Raw genomic sequence first — 16,628 nt, forward strand, 5'->3', positions numbered from 1 at the left:
GCCCAGTTGGCGCGGGATCATGCTGGACCTTCTGAGAGATCTGAGCAGATGGAGCAGAGTACTCGGCAGGAGCAGGGTGACAGACCGAAGGCGAGTGCACCCCCTATTGTGGAGCCGAGTGCGCGACCTGAGGCTAGCGCACCTCCGGATCTGAGTGCACAGCTGGCTGCCCTGACTGAGGTGACGAGGCAGCAGGGGGAGTTGTTGCAGAGGTTGTGTGAGAGGATATCTCAGTCACCAAGTTCAGCACCGAGTGCACCAGAGCAGACTGTTCCACTACCGATTACTCCAGTGATCGTACCAGCTGCAGCAGTTCCTCCGTCGGCAGCAGTTCCAGTAGCGCCAGTTGCGCCTGCTAGGGGGCCAGTACCGTTGACTGAGGCCGAGCAGGAGCGGTGGACGGAGAGGTTAGCTCGTTTTCGCCGATTTGATCCACCGATCTTCGATGGCAGAGGCACTGAGGCCTGGATGGTTGAGGGATGGGTCAGTGCGATGGAGAAGTAATTCGAGGATCTGTTCGTTCCGGAGTGGGAGCAGGTACCTTTAGGAGTACACTGTCTGTCAGGTGATGCACATGATTGGTGGCGGAGGGAGAGGCGATACCAGGGACTGGTGGCGACGCAGTTGAGGTGGGATGAGTTCTGTGGAATGCTGTATGGGATGTATTTCCCCAACAGCATGAAACAGAAGATCGAGGAGGATTTGAAGAGGATCCAGCAGGGTGAGCGGACAGTTCAGGAGTATGTTCGGGAGTTTACTAGGCTCCTGAACTGTGTTCCGTTTGTGGCCAGAGATGAGGCACATAGGGTCTATTTGTTCGAGCAGGGTTTGAGACCCGATCTATTCAGGTTCGTTAGGGCGCAGAGGTCGAGGACTTTGGATGCGTCCATTGAGCAGGCATTATGGGAGGAGAGAGGAGAGGTGTCGCTCAGAGAGAGGGCTCAGGGGCCGGGATCGAGCCATGATAGGAAGCGCCCAGCTCCAGACGACGGAGGTCAGTCGAGTAGCAGGCGTCCGCCGAGGCCTCCACGATCGCGTTCTCAGGGTCGTGGGTTCTCGGGACGCCAGCGATCCAGAGACTCTCGTCAGAGGGGACAGCCAGAGAGGACGCCGCAGTGTGTGATCTGCGGAGGACCACACTGGCCCAGACAGTGAGAGCAGAGGGAGGGCCGGTGCTACGGGTGTGGTCAGCCGGGACACATGAGGGCAGCTTGTCCCCGAGCAGCATCTCCAGCACCATCATCAGCTTCAGCTCCACCAGCACCTCAGCAGTCATTCAGAGCAGCACCGAGTTATCGCCAGGAGGATAGGTCATCCATGCCGCGACAGGGTGAGCGGCGACAGCAGGCTCCGAGTGGCAGAGTCTATGCAGCTCAGGTGGAGGACTCTTCAGCAGCCGACCGAGTGGTGGCAGGTATCACTTTGATTTCTGGCATTAGAGTTCGCACTCTTTTTGATACCGGTGCATCGCATTCCTTTGTTAGCCGAGCAGTTGCACAGTTGCATGGTCTAGAGTTAGGAGCGTTATCTCAGGCACGAGAGGTGCAGATCCCTGACCATGTCTTGCAGGTTACAGAGTGTTGTTGGTCCTGTCCGGTGCAGCTAGACTCTTGGATCATGCCCGCAGACCTGTTGGTGTTAGGGCAGCTACAGGACTTCGATGTAGTGCTCGGTATGGATTGGCTAGCGCGGTACTATACTACGATCGACTGTGGAGCGAGGACGGTGACGTTCCGCGAGCCAGGCCAGGAGGAGTTTACTTTCAGGGACTGCAGGAGCGCGCTGTTTGCCACCTGGATATCTTCGGCGAGGGCTCGACAGATGCTGAGTAGTGGGTGTATCGCTTTCCTAGCGACAGTCGTGGAGGACATCCCAGTGGTCCGCGAGTTTCCGGATGTGTTTCCCCCTGAGTTGACGACGTTGCCGCCGGAGAGGGAGATTGAGTTTGTGATTGATGTAGTTCCTAGAACTGCACCAATCTCAAAGGTACCTTATCGAATGGCACCGGCAGAGCTGAGAGAATTAAAGGCACAGCTTTAGGACTTGATGGATAGAGGGTTTGTGAGACCCAGTGTTTCGCCGTGGGGAGCGCCGGTGTTATTTGTAAAGAAGAAGGATGGTTCGCTCAGGTTATGTGTAGATTACCGGGAGCTGAATAAGGTCACGCAACACTTAAGAGACAAGTATCTCTCTGGCCTGCGCATTGATAATCTATTTCGATCACTGCAAGGATCTTGTAGTCTTTTCGAAGGTTGATCTCCCAGTCAGGTTAACGCACCAGCGGAGGTGAGGGCGAGATGTTCCACAGACGGCTTTTCGGACGCTGTAACGGGCATTATAGTTCAGGATGATGCCTTTTGATTGACGAATGCCCTGCCGCATTCATAGGATTTGATGAACAGAGTGATTAGAAGCCGTTCTCTGGATAGGTTTGTGTAGTCGGCTTCATCCGACGATATCTAAGTGTTACGTCCCGGAGTGACGCTGAGCATCAGAGGACACATTGAGGATTGTGCTACAGCTCTGCGGCAGGAAGAGAGTTGTATGCCAATTAAAAAACGTGGCCGAGTTCATGACTAGCGTGATTGTTTGCTTTCTTGGACCCACGTGATTTCACTGAGGGCGTATGCAGTGGACCCGAAGAAGATGAGGCCAGGATTCGATTGCCTAAGACTCGACCGACGGTTACTGAGGTAGCGGATGCTTCCTGTGACTGCTGGATTTACCCTCGGTTTTGAAGGCTTTGCGAGCTTCCAACGCCTCACTCGCTTGGGACGCGAAGGGAATACATTTGTGTCCTGGAGCGACGACTTGTCCAAGGAGCTGTTGACGAGTTTGAGATTGGAGTTGATGTCGGCTCCTATCCTATGCCCTCCTCGTTATTTGGGAGGATTCGTGATTCTAGCAGTGATGCATCGCACAGTGGACTTGGTTGCGTGCTGATCAGCATGGTAGGGTGATTGCTTTATTCTTCACTGGCATTTTAAAGGATTATGAGAAAGATTACCCGTACGCAATGACTGGAGCTTGCGTGGTGTATTTGTCTTTGCCAACTCTGTGGATTACTTGTACGCTAGGAGCATTGCTAGATCTTCACCGAGTCATAAAGCTCAAGTTATCTGTTCACACAGCCGCACGGAGAGCTGAAACCTGAGGCCAGTAGCGCCGGTGGTTGAGTTACTGAAGAATGACATAGTATTTCGAGATCATCCCGCAAGTGCGAATGTGTGTGCAGATGCTTGAGCAGGAAATCAGTGCAGAGCCTGATTTTGAGGAACTCGAGCAGAACCTACTCGAGAGCTACAAGCAGCTGGCTCACCGCAGATAGTACCCCCTGGGTCTACGGCGAGGCTGACGTCTCTAGTTTTAAGCACCCACTCTGTTGGAAATAGGATCCGAGAGAAACAGAGTGGAGATTCGTATTTGTTGAGGATTAGAGACAGCTAGACAGGGGCAGCCTGAGGGTTTTGCTGTGGACAGTTCGGGAGTACTGCAAGTACAGGAACCGAGCTGTGTGTACCTATGGATTCAGAGATCCGAGAGACATCTTGCGAGAGGCTCACTGTTCACCTTATACTGTTACACCCGCGTGGAACCAAAATGTATAAGGATTTAAAGGCCTAGTTTGGTAGAATGGAATGAAGAGGGACATTGGTAGATTTATGGCTCAGTGTCTGACTTGTCAACAGGTAAAGGCCGAGCATCAGGTACTGCTGGCAAGCTTCAGAGTCTACGCATGCCGCGAGGAAATGGGAGCAGATCACGATGGTCTTTGTCGTCGTGATTGCCGAGAGCACAGGTGGTTTTGATGCGATTTGGGTGATACGTGGACAGACTACCAAGTCTGCTCACTTCCTACCAGTGCAGCCCCACTTGGTCCAGGAGAGAGACTCGCTCAGTTTTATTTGATGAGATAGTGAGGTTTGTGCATGAGTGCCTACTTCGATAGTACCGACGGGACGAGGTCGTATCGCACTTTAGGAGGAGTCTTCAGACGGCCTTGGGCACTAGTTGCATTCAGCACAGCATTTCACCCACAGACAGATGGTCAGTCAGAGCGGACCATTCAGACTCTAGAGCAATGCTGAGGGCATGTGCTTGGACTGTGAGGCGGGTGTATCGGATTGAGACTAGTTGAGTTTTGCGTAGAACAACAGCTATCAAGCGAGCCATCCAAGTGCTCCGTTTGAGGCGTTGTATGACGCAGATGTCGATCCCGCTGTTTTGGAGTGATTGGGTGAGAGGAGGACCTTGCGGCCTGAGATCTGATTTGAGGCTGAGGAAAAGGTAAAAGAGTGTCGACGGCACATATTTGACAGCCCAGAGTCGACAGAGGAGCTATGCTGATACCAGAACGAGACTCTGAGTTTCAGGTAGGAGATCATGTTTTTCTTAAAGTCTTCGCCGTCCCAGAGGGATTCGCCAGATTTGGAGTACGTGGAAAGCTCAGTCCACGTTTTGTAGGCCCTTTCGAGTATTGGACGAGTCGGCCAGTTGCTTACAGGAATTGCTCTACACCTATGGCTAGCCGGCATTCACATATTTTCCACGTCTCGTTTGAAGAAAATATGTGTTCGACCCCTCTTCACGTGATCGACTTTACTCCGCTGATAGATCGGCGAGAACCTGAGCAACGAGGAGCGACCGTGCGGATTCTGGCTCGTGAGTCGAGGGAATTGCGCAACCGGTCATACCTTTTAAAGGTGCATGGAGTAATCACGAGGAGCGGAGGCGATTCTTGGAGTCTGAGATGGTGATGAAGGAAGCCTACCCCTACCTGTTTGATGCCTGAGCAGAGGTATGTTCAGTTTCGCGACGAAACTTTTTGTAGTGGGGAGGACGTGAGACCCTGTGTATGACTGTGAGGCTTGTCGACAAGCTCTGGAGAGTGTGACAATGTCGAGTCGCGTTGGCGTCAAATAGACGTAAAACGGACTCCGTGCGAACGCGAATGGCAGCCTATAGAACGAAGAATTCTCTGCAAAACAGCAGCATCTCTGCTTGCTGCTACCGGTACAACCAGCGTGGCTGTACCGGTACAACCATCGCGCAAGGGCTCAACTGCTCTCGGTTGGCTCTTGTACCAGTACAGGAAGCCCTGTATCCGGTACGAGGGGGTAGATAGAGAGCTATTGAGTATTCTCACTCCCTCATTTGTGTCACCCCTTTTCCTCACATCTATACTCAAAGAGAGGAGTTGAGAGAAGGGTTTTGTGTTCCTTCATCTCTCTCCATCTTAGTCCGATTGTGAGACCAAAGGAGAGCACTCGGTTGGAGTTTCGTCATCGAGTCGCACGCGCGGATCGTCTCGGGCACGTATTGACGCCGGGGCACCGCGAGAGACCGGCGAGCGTGCGTGCAACTTCGCCGTTCTTGACGTCGCACCGGTGCTAATCGCTGTCGAGGTGAGTAATTCAGCCTTTCCTTAGATTTTGGTAAGTTCTACTACTTCACCTCGGAAAAGTGTCTTGCTGAAATCCACCGTCGACTGTTAGTATTCACAGCTCGTTCTCGAAGTAGGACATTGGATTTCGACGAGGCTTGGTTCGTTGGATAGGGACTTCGGAAAGAATCCACGAAGTCCTTACTGGCGAATTTTGGTGAAGGTAGCTAGGTCGAAATCCCTTTCTTCTCTGGCCTGCTGTGAATTTTGGACTGAATTGAGGAATTTTGGTGTTTTAGCTTGGAGTTCGCTCGATTTCGAGATCGGCATTTTTGGTCGATCCAGCCAGGTGGTGCCCAGCCGAGGGGTTCGTGCTGCCAGGAGCTAGCTTCTTGAGGTGGGTTACATCGTTTTTACTCCTAAGTTCACATTCTCGACATGTATAGTTTCATTTTTGGATAATCAGTATTAGCTCAATTCATGAATTAAATGGTAATTTCATATCTGAATTTGGAGCATGTGATATATAATTGAATAGGTTATACATGTTGGACTTGGAAATTGAATTAGGAGAAGACCTGCGAGTTGGACCTGTCACTTTGATTACTGCTGATTTTAGCTCTAGGAGCCGTTATTAAATTGTACTGTCGCGGTATCTTCGAGACGAGTACTCCAGGTAGTTTAGAATATATCTACACTCGTGCTGGTTCGCCGAGGGGATTTTACAGTCGTTCAGGCTGTTCCAGACAGTAGGTGCCGTTGAGGTGTGACGGTGGACCCGTATCGCCTTTTTGCATCTGATTGTGCCGAAGCACGTCTTGTTGGTTGTTAAACCAGTTAGAGTCGATTTCTTGACTTTGGCTTTCAGAGCCTTGTTTGAGCTCGACAGAGATACGCTGCATTACTCGGTTGGGTAGCGCCACGGTGCCACTCCGAGTCAGGCTTGTGCTTCGCGTTGTGTCGCTCATGTCAGTTTGGACTTGCTCTCCACGGACCAGTTAGTGTGAGGTAGCTAGATAGTCGCAACGGGCAGGGACGGGTGTGTTCACAGTTCCAGGACGGGTAGGTTAACAGTCCCGATTGATTGGTCAGATTTGACATTTCCTACAGTTGGTTAGTGATAGAGCATGATAGTGTAATGTTTGATAGCGCTAGATTTTACTTCCTGCTTTTCCGACTATTCTTGCTCCCTTCTGTAGACTTTAGTGGTGCACCGATATGTTTTTGGCGGCACCCACTGAGGACTATCTGTTTTTACAGTAGTTCCTCACGCCCAATTGTTACACTTGTTTTGCAGAGCCACAGTTTCGCTGCTGCGCCTTCCGCAGGTCAGGATCGAGCAAGGCGTTGCGAGTTAGCCCTACCGACAGTCAGAGCTAGAGCTTTCCCCTACTGCAGGTAGTTTTGTTTTGGAGTTTATGTACATAGGTTGTTTAACTCGCATCCAGAGCGAGTAGCTTTGTATTTTGGATTCTAACATATGTAAATAAACTCAGATATTTAGCATTATTTTTTTTACAGCTCTATGCTGACAGTTTGTAGTATTGTTTTTCTACAGTACTTTGACGCTTCGTATAAGGAAAAATTTCTTTGTATACGGCGGATTTGTCGGCGTGCCCGGAAAGAGACATCCGGGGCGTGACAGAATCCTAACGATGCCCGGCTAGAGAGCCTCCACTTGTTACAGTGTTATTTTTGTCTCTATCCAGGATTCGATGGACGTTTATTGTACTAAATCTAAAAATAATAATAATAACTTTTAAGTAAAGAATATAATCTTTAAAATACAGACAAAACCAGCATATGAAAGCAAACATTACTAGAGAGCTCGCTACTTTTTTTTTTCTTTTTTTTCTTCATTTTTTTTTTTTTTTTGGCGCATTAGATGGACCTCATGTCGAACATGTCTCTCTCCGTGACCTTAATTCTCGGAATCTCAGGTTTTATGTTGCTTTCAACTCTGTACAGTACTTTTGGGAGTGGCGTATACAGGATTAATTAATTAATTCAATTAATATTCCTTGTAAAAAATTTCAAAAATATATAAAGATCATGAAGGGGCCCCCCCCCCCCTCCCCCCAACACATGAATTCTCCAACAAGTGGATCCTGAAACATAGCAATATATATGGGAGGACATAAAATTAAACTTCATGGGACCTACCACAATCAATTCCTTGGATTTTTTGCGTAGTTTCATGTTTGCTTTCGCTCTTTTTGTACTCCTTTTTATTTATTTCTTCATTTTTCTCGTGCGCTTAATTTCCACAGGAACTTAAAAAGAGCCCACACATTTCTTTAATAAAGTAATTTATTTGTCTCCGCATATTTCTTTTGTCACTTTGTGAAAAGTGAAAACTCTTTTCTTAATTCCAACAGACTTTGGACACGGAATCTTTTAGTAAGTTCCTATAATTACATTTTATTGAGTTGTTTGATTCACTGTTTATAATATTTAAATAATTTTTTATATTTTTTATTAAAAATATTTAGATTTTTAGCATTCAATTTAAGTTGGGTGCGTGGTTATAAAAAGTGTTAGTAAAAAATAAAATTATTATAGATTTTTAGTTGTTAGGAATACTAAATTATCATGAATTAATTTAGAGCATGTTTAGTTAGCCCCTTTTTCGTCCTAAAATCGGAATCAGAATCGGAATGGACGAATCCGTTTGTTCGTATTTGGTAAGCGAGATTTTCATTGCGAGTCCGATTCCCGAGTGAATGGGAATCCCTAGCCCCAATTACCTCTTTTTCCAATCTAACATGAATACGAACAGAATGAATTTGTTCGAATTAAATTTAACTATTTTAAGTTCATTTTTAAATTAAAACATAAGTTTAAGTTTAATAAAAATATAGTAGTTCTTATTTCTATACTTAATAAAAATTTCTAATAGTCTATTAATAAGAATATAGTAATTCTTAACAACCTTCCAACCAACCAACTTGCCATTTCAAATATAAATTATATAATATTCTCAAAATATTATGAACCTTGAACAAAACGGCCCCTTTTAGTTCTTAAACTGTAGTGTGTATGACATTTTGCTTCTTGAATTTTAATTCAAAGATTCTAAAGTATTGCTAATGTGGAAGTGATGTAGCAGTGCTGTGACTGATGACATGATAATAATTAAGATACTATATTACCTCCACATTACTGGTGCATCATCATTTAGTCAATTAACTTCAATTGTAGGAGTAGATTGCAAGAGTTTATAAAGTTTGAGCTCAAAAAATTAAAATCTGAGGATCAAAGTGTTACATACCTCATAGTTTGAGGACCAAAAGCGTAATTTAGCCTAAGAAAAGTTATCTTTGTATTCTTATTCAATTTTGAAAATTTCTATTTAACCATTTCTTCAAATATTCCTGGAAAGTTTTATTTTTTATTTTCCTTATACACCCCGATTTTGAGAAATTTTTTGAAAGAATTTAGATTTTTAGAAAGTATATTTGAGGATTGACATTTTCGAAGGGTAAATATGAAAGTTGGTTTGTATTGACCGGTATATAGGTAATTGTCCTTTTAGCAAGAGCAACTTCAATGAAAAGCCTCTTAACGAGTTCTCGTTGAGACAGTTTAGTAATTCATATGATTCACCCTACTTTAAAGTTTATTCTGATATAAAAAATTTTCTACTCGAATCTTAATACCCTATTAAATGACGAATTTAAAAGAGCCGCCCCACAAACGCAAATGGGTAGCTCCGCAATCAAGTTCTTCATCCTTTAGCCTAATAAATCAGTTAATAGTTACTAGCAATATATTTTATGCAAACACAATCGTCCCTAACGCATGTAACAAAGAGCTTGATTGTTGGTACTTCAGATTCTAACAAAAAGAAGAAGAAGAGAACACTAGAAGAGGTGGTTTTGGAGTTCGGGATAACTTTGTCTTATTATTTAAAAAAAAAAAAAAAAGAAAAAAAGAAGAAGAAAGAAAGGAAAAAAAAGAACAACAAATTAAGGAGAACATAGAAAAAGAAGAAAACGATGATGAAAAAATATGTTGCATCACTTATATTCATATTACACCATTTATACATGTGTTATATTGTATAATTTATACACAAATTATACTATTTGTGTTAAAAAGGTTGTATTGTTTGTATTTGCGTTACACTATTTGAAGATATATACCTTTTTTTCTTTACTTATTATTAGTATTAACTTTTTTTTAACGGTAGATAGCAATTTTCGTCTCTCAGAAAAAAGAGCATATACAATTATAGCATGTTAGCTATATTTTCTAAAAAATTTATTCATATATTTGATACGTATTTTAAAAGAAAGATAATTTAATCAGATTTTAATAAAAATAAATCAAATTATGCTCTACAGTTTGAACCAAAATTCGGTGGAGTTTTTTACTTTAAAAAAGTACACCATAATTGATTCACCTTCTCTGTCTATCTAAAAAAAAAAAAAAAAAAACTAAAATGCAGATAATTTTTTTCAATATATCGTATGTTATATTTTACTTCCCTGGATACAAACAATACACATTTACGTACGTTAAAAAAATTTAAAATATTTTATCAAATTACAGTTTAAAAAATAGTTAAATGACCCAGCACGCTTTCATTTTGTTCCTCCTTAAGAGGATTAAGTGGTTATTTTTTTATTCAAAGGGTTAAGTGCAAATAACATAAGATTTAAAAAGGATTAAGTGCGATTTCAAAAGGATTAAGTGCATACTTTTCTTATCAAAAGAGTTAACTGTAACACGTAATTTATTAAAGGAGGTAAAATATATTTTTACCAAAAAAAGAAACTCACTTAAATTTGAGAACGGAGGACAAAATAAAAAGAGAAATTTGTTTATATGCCCATATAAAGTTTTCGACTTTTTATACTCATCTCTTTTATAAAACTAAAATGAAAATTATATTTCTAAAATTTTGCTATTCTATAAAATATCTTTATAGGCACTGTTTGGATTTGGAATAAGCTGAGAGATAAGAGTTTATCCCCTAGCTTATACCCAAACAAGTTTTAAGGTGGTAGGAACAACAGTTCCCACCACCATCGGGATAAGGGAAAGGGGTGGGAAACAACTGTTCCCTCCCCCCCCTTTGTCTTATGTGTCTTGTGAGATAAACTTTTCCAAATTACCCTCCTCATCCCCTTCTCCCCATTTTCGAATCAAGGAAAGCTCTCTCTCTCTCTCTCGGTCACAGAGCTCCTGCGGGTACCGGTTCCTCTCCCTCCACCTCACCGAGCACCACCCTTCATCTCCGGCCGACGGATCCAAGAAGCTTGTGGGTTTGCAAAACGGCTCTCCTTCCCTTCATCTCCGGCCGAAGCTTGTGGGTTTCCCCCGACGCTTGCTGCGAGATCGCTTTGTAGATCTTGAACTCCGGTGGGTTTTCCCCGGCATTGTGTGCAGTCATGCACCCACTAGAGGTGGATCGACCCGTTTCCTCTCCGATTTCTTTCTCCCCTGCACTGGGTTCTTCTCCCTCCACCTCACCGAGCACCACCCTTCATCTCCGGCCAACGAATCCAAGAAACTTATGGGTTTGCGAAACAGCTCTCCCTCCCTTCATCTCCGACCGAAGCTTGTGGGTTTGCAAAAAGCTGGCTGCGAGATCGCTTTGCGGATCTTGAACTCCAGTGGGTTTCCCTCAGCGTTGTGTGCAGTCGTGCACCCACTAGAGGTGGATCGACCCGTTTCCTCTCCGATCTCTTTCTCCCATGCATTGGGTTTCTCTCCCTCCACCTCACCGAGCACCACTCTCCGGCTGACGGATACAAGAAACTTGTGGGTTTGCGAAACGGCTCTCCCCCCCTTCATCTCCGGCCGAAGCTTGTGCTTGTGAGTTTTCCATGAGCTTGCTTGGTGGATCTGAATCCTGGTGAGTTTTCCGTGACCTTGCTTGTTGCAGTGCACCCACTTGACGTGGATCTTGCCTATTGCGACTCCGCTTTCGTGCCGGTAGTGCAGATCTCGGTGCTCACATCGCGGCATTCCATTCAATCTGCCATTTTGGGTTCCTCTTCATCAGAGAACCCTGCTTTTTGCTATTATTTTGGATTCTGGATATCCTTGATTGCAATAGTTCGTTATTTTTACGACGACGAGACTAGGCAATGGGCGTCGTCCGACAGTACATGAATTTGCCGCTGATTACGTGCACAATATATTTTCGTCTTGGTTCTTGTTTTTGTCTTCTTTGCAGTGAATAAGTAGTGGCCAAATAAGTTGTGCGCGGCCTCGCCCGACGCTTTCTATTGCCAACATTAGCATCCCCTGCTCCTGATCCCCCACTGGTTCTGGAAGGTAAAAATTATATTTGCTGTCGACATTATTATATGTTTGGATGTGAACCATGATTGTGGGTAAAAATCTTGCAAAATATGATGGCTGCGATCGGTTTGCATATTAAGTTGATCGAATTGGCAATGATGCCGGTTTCCATTACCATTTGTTGGCATGGCATGGAAGTCATATTCTGTGCAGCCCCATGGTAATCGGGGACTCTCTGAGCCACAACGCGTCACAACGTTGCTGCCTTGGTTTATCCAGCAGAGAAATCAATTGTGCTACAGTTTATTCAGAGAGGGTTTTCTTATACTCATCAGATATTTCTCTTTTTCTTGTAAATTGGATTATGCATGATGATTTGCTGAGATATTTACATATTATGCTATACTGGTAGCATATCTATATTTTGTTTTCCTAAACGACATTGTATTGAGGGGGATAAAATAGTATGTCGTCCACATACAGATGCGACCGAACCATATTCTTTCTAAGTCAAATAAAAACAAATCGAGGGGTATGAATAATGCGATTCCAGGTTGTGATGTAGAGGGTTCAAGCAGGCGGGCTAATCAAATAAGGACCCGCACCGCTAATTGAACTGATCACGTTGATAGCATTTTGTTGAGTATTTTGATGGAGGAGCACACACTCGGAAACTACGTTGGGGGTAGTTTTACTCGTGTTGCGTGGGTTAGAATCGTACAGGGTTTCAACTCACAAACTGGTCAAAACTTAACAAAACAACATATCAGTAACCGCCTCAAGGTGTTGAAGAGGCTCTACATGTTATACAACAAACTGGCTAACCTTAGCGGTTGGGGTTGGGAACTGTGAATAATATACCCACGGCTGGTGACGCTACTAAGTGGGATGCAGTAATTGCGGTAAGATTTCATATTATAGTACATACAAACTTTATTTCCTTTAAATACCATATTATGATCTAGTTCTAATGTAAGGTTCTTTTGATTAAGGCGAATCCCGCATACGCGAAGTGCAGGGATAAACCATTTTCTGCTTATAACAGCATTGCCTTCTTGTATAGATCAACTGTGGCGACCGGCCACTACGGAATGTCGTCAGAAACAATGCAACCACCTACTGTTGTTAGTTCATCGTCGTCTACACCTGGTGAGAATGATATAATTACTCTTGTTAGACTGTTTGCCAATCATCTGTTTGACTCGTTTTGTTTGAACCAGGTGAGGCAGGCACCGGCGGTAATGAAACCGATGGGCAGTGCAAATCTTCGCATTCGCCTACCCCACCTCTCGGCCAACCGCCTGTCGGAGGTTATGCTAGTGGATCAGGACATAGCTCGGCAGGTAAACGACCTAGGTCCCCACCACCCTCTGCACAAACACGCAAACAATGTACTTCCTCTGCCTGGAGAAAGAAGAAGAGTGACCTTGGAGCAGAGGCATTGGTTGAGATGGTAGAGATCGGGAAGCAAAGGCTCGAGATTGTACGAGAAATGATAAATATAGCGAAGGCTAGTCAATCGACAATCCCACCAATTGACGTTTGTATGAGTAGAGTTTATAATCTAGTGGGCACAACGACTATACGTGCCATTGCGGCTGGGATTTCATTGCGGGCTGAGTCAGATAGACATCTTTTTATGACGTTAAATGATGAGCTTGCACTTGTGTGGATTGACCTCCAAGTTGGCGTGCATAACCTTAACCATAGGCCTAACTTTTCGGGATTCTAGATAACCGTCGCTATTTTCTACTCTTGTATATTTGGTTTTAGACATTACTTTTATCTTCGCGGTACTTTAGGTTGCATTATGCTTATGTGCCTTTTATGTGTATTGGTATTATGTTGCATTATGTGTTGATTTTGGCTGCTTCCGCGCAGATTATAACATAATTGTGACATAATTACCAGTTTGTAACCTATGTTATGTGAAAAAATTTGTCATATCATGCATGTTAACATCTAGTGGCGAATATATTGTTCAATATGTACTGCCGTCATTGTGATTGCAATTAGGTTTAGTGTATTGATTTTCTTTTTTATGCGTTACAGTTGAAATGGGTGAATTATTGAATCGTTATGTATTCTCGTCGCCAACATTAGCAAATATTATGACATTGCTTGATGAAGAAGATGATTACTGGGACCAAGTATTCGTGATACTTTATCAGCAGGACTATCTTACATTTGCTGCTAACACGTTGCACAGACGGCCTTGTAGAACTCGTCCTTTTTCAGGACAAGAATTAGTTACTGATCTTCTCAATGGTCATCTAGATAGAGGATACCAGCATTTTCGCATGTCAACAACAAATTTTATGGCACTTCGCGATGTGCTGCTTGTTCAAGGTTTGATACGAGCAAAACGACGTATGACAGCCGATGAGCAGTTAGCAATATTTTTATTTTGTATCGGTCATGGCGTGGAAAATAGAGTGTTGGCAGAAACATTTCAGCATTCGGGAGAGACAATTAGTCGACACTTCAACAATGTGCTACGTGCGCTTGTAACGCTGAAGGACGAATACATGAATTTGTCGCCAAGTAATGTGGCGACGCATCCAAGAATTCCGGACAATATAAATTTTCATCCATTTAATGTAAGTTGGCATAACAGTATAAATTATTTTTGTTGCAAATATATATTTCTATAAAATATTTTAGAATTCATTTTATATTATAGAATGCAATTGGAGCGATAGACGGAACACACATTCCTGTGTGTGTCGAAAAGAGTGAGAAACCGCGTTTTCGCTGCCGCAAGGGATTTACGTCACAAAATATGATGGCTGTCGTATCATTCGACCATATTTTCTTCTTTATTTACACTGGTTGGGAAGGATCGGCTGCAGATATGCGTGTTCTTCGATGGGCGTGCGATTCGGGGGGTTTAACCGTTCCCGAAGGTAAATGATGATATATTGATAAATATTCATAAATTTAGTCATATATAAAAAATTACGCAAATACTCTATTTATTGCTATAGGTAAATATTATTTGGTGGATTCGGGGTACGCGAACACTAACCGATTTCTAGCATCTTACCGGGGTGAGCGGTATCATCTCAGCCAATTTGACACTTCTACGCAGGCTCGCACGCATCAGAATCCTCGGGATTTATATAATCATCGGCATACGCAATTGAGAAATGTGATAGAGAAGAGTTTTGGTATTTTAAAGAAGCGGTTTAAGATTTTAACTCAAGCAACTCCATTTCCTATCAAAGTTCAATGCTTGATACCTATGGCATGTTGTGTCCTGTATAATTTTATTCGTCAACAACAAGGAAATGATAGATATTTTGTAGAACAATTAGAGCAAGAAGCCCCTAAGAGCGATGTTGGCGATCCAGAGCCTATTCCAAGTGGAGGTGATGGTACAACACGAGGGAAGTCCTTGCGGCGCTCTATTAATACCATGTGTAATAATTTTATGTAATGTGTTTCAATATTATCATGTTAATTTCGAATATTTATTATGTGCTATGTTACAATTTAAAATTTGCGCCAGTTGCATATACCTATTTGTACGTCTGTTAGAAAATTGAGTATGTCTTTTTAACACCTATTGCGCTATATTTTGATATTTTTATTATTGTATTGGTTAAAAAATAATGGGTAAAAAATACTCGCATTATTTTATGTAGATATGAATTTAAAATAATAAAACTTACCAATCCTACTACTCACCATTCTCTTTTTCTCAATAAGGGTAATTTGGTAATTTTACACTTCCACCAACCCACTATCCTCTTATCCCCAAATACCATCCAAACACTTTTTCTTCTATCCCTCCTTATACCTATTCTTATATCTATTTTGATCCAAACACAAAATTACTCTAATCCTCATACTTGTACCTATCCCTGTAATAGCTAGTTCTTGCTTATACCCGAACCAAACGGTACCATAAAGTTTTAAGTTTTTTTAGATATGCCTCTAAAGTTAGATTATATTAGTTCACCGTTAAAAAATTTATTATTTCCTGTGAAATAACTATTTGCCACTTATTTTTTTTATTTGTGCTTAACATTCTCCTACTTCTCTTATTTACCCCTAAAGAGTCTCCTACTTTTCTTATTTAACCTTACAACGGTCATTTTCTTTCTCGAGGCTGAAGAAGATGAAGTTGTTCTTCTTTCTATTGCGCCCTCATATATTGGTACCCCCTATTTAACCAAAATTATAAAATCGAGCCCTAATTGTACAAAAAAGTTTCAATTGCTAAACTCTCTATTAATTTTGTGAGGCCATACTTTTCAGCAGGGTCATTCAGTCTAGTACTATTCTAGTCCTATTACGCTTAACTCTCTAAATCTCTTGTGCCAAATCACCGTCAAAAATACTATAGTCAAATTAAAAAAAAAAAAAACCCACAAACACCAGACGACATCAATTTCTTAATCCGGTTATGACATTTTGGTAAAATGATTAGGTACAAGAGATTAAAAAGGTTAGGCGTGCTGAGGTTTGAGTAGTTTTAGGATCGGCCGATGCTCGAGAAGTGGGGCATCATAGTTCATATCGAAGCCAATAATCAATTGAAAGTGTGAGATGAATCTTGACATAGCTAAGATTTGAATGACATGATAAGTCAGGGTGTGGAAATGATCAGTTAAGTTAGAGTTTGAATGACAAGACTAGCGAGAGAGTCTCACATCATCTGATGCTTATGAGATTTTTTAATTCAGCTATAATATTTTGGCAATAGTTAAGCCCAAAAGATTAAGAGAATCAAATATGCTAGAGTTAGAGCTCTTCTAGAATGATCTCGTTTAGGTTGTGAACTGTCACAATTCTAACTGAGCTGTAACATAATCTGAGTATAACCCGAGATGAAATATGAAATAAACCTTTATAGTTATATTCTTGAAATAAAAAAATTTACAAATAAATAAGATATTTTAAAAATTTGGCCAATTTGCATAAAAAATCCACTTATTTTGGGCTTTTGCAAAATCGGGCCACCTTTTTCATTTTTACAGATTCG

General features: G+C 42.6%; 2 protein-coding genes across 2 annotated transcripts; both read left to right on the forward strand.

Annotated features, from left to right (window-relative positions):
* The first annotated feature begins 10,426 nt into the window (after nucleotides 1-10,426).
* LOC109703830 lies at nucleotides 10,427-15,141 on the forward strand. Its single transcript, XM_020224555.1, has 4 exons — nucleotides 10,427-11,671; nucleotides 13,691-14,238; nucleotides 14,322-14,544; nucleotides 14,626-15,141. Exons 2-4 carry the CDS (start codon nucleotides 13,696-13,698, stop codon nucleotides 15,075-15,077), a joined length of 1,218 nt encoding a protein of 405 aa, XP_020080144.1. The 5' UTR covers nucleotides 10,427-11,671; nucleotides 13,691-13,695; the 3' UTR covers nucleotides 15,078-15,141.
* On the forward strand, nucleotides 12,510-13,681 carry LOC109703831. Its single transcript, XM_020224556.1, has 3 exons — nucleotides 12,510-12,540; nucleotides 12,631-12,787; nucleotides 12,859-13,681. The coding sequence occupies exons 2-3, from the start codon at nucleotides 12,730-12,732 to the stop codon at nucleotides 13,368-13,370; spliced, it is 570 nt and encodes a 189-aa protein (XP_020080145.1). The 5' UTR covers nucleotides 12,510-12,540; nucleotides 12,631-12,729; the 3' UTR covers nucleotides 13,371-13,681.
* Nucleotides 15,142-16,628: the final 1,487 nt, after the last annotated feature.

This window comes from Ananas comosus, unplaced genomic scaffold, assembly GCF_001540865.1.
Source record: "Ananas comosus cultivar F153 unplaced genomic scaffold, ASM154086v1, whole genome shotgun sequence".
In the NCBI taxonomy this organism is placed as follows: Eukaryota; Viridiplantae; Streptophyta; class Magnoliopsida; order Poales; family Bromeliaceae; genus Ananas; species Ananas comosus.

Excerpts from the sequence above, each read along its gene's own strand:
- LOC109703831 (XM_020224556.1), top strand. The coding sequence starts at position 12,730 with ATGTCGTCAGAAACAATGCAACCACCTACTGTTGTTAGTTCATCGTCG. Across the intron at positions 12,788-12,858 it reads TTCATCGTCGTCTACACCTG|GTGAGGCAGGCACCGGCGGT; the intron begins GTGAGAATGATA and ends TGTTTGAACCAG.
- LOC109703830 (XM_020224555.1), top strand. The coding sequence starts at position 13,696 with ATGGGTGAATTATTGAATCGTTATGTATTCTCGTCGCCAACATTAGCA. Across the intron at positions 14,239-14,321 it reads TAAATTTTCATCCATTTAAT|AATGCAATTGGAGCGATAGA; the intron begins GTAAGTTGGCAT and ends TTTATATTATAG. Across the intron at positions 14,545-14,625 it reads GGGTTTAACCGTTCCCGAAG|GTAAATATTATTTGGTGGAT; the intron begins GTAAATGATGAT and ends TTATTGCTATAG.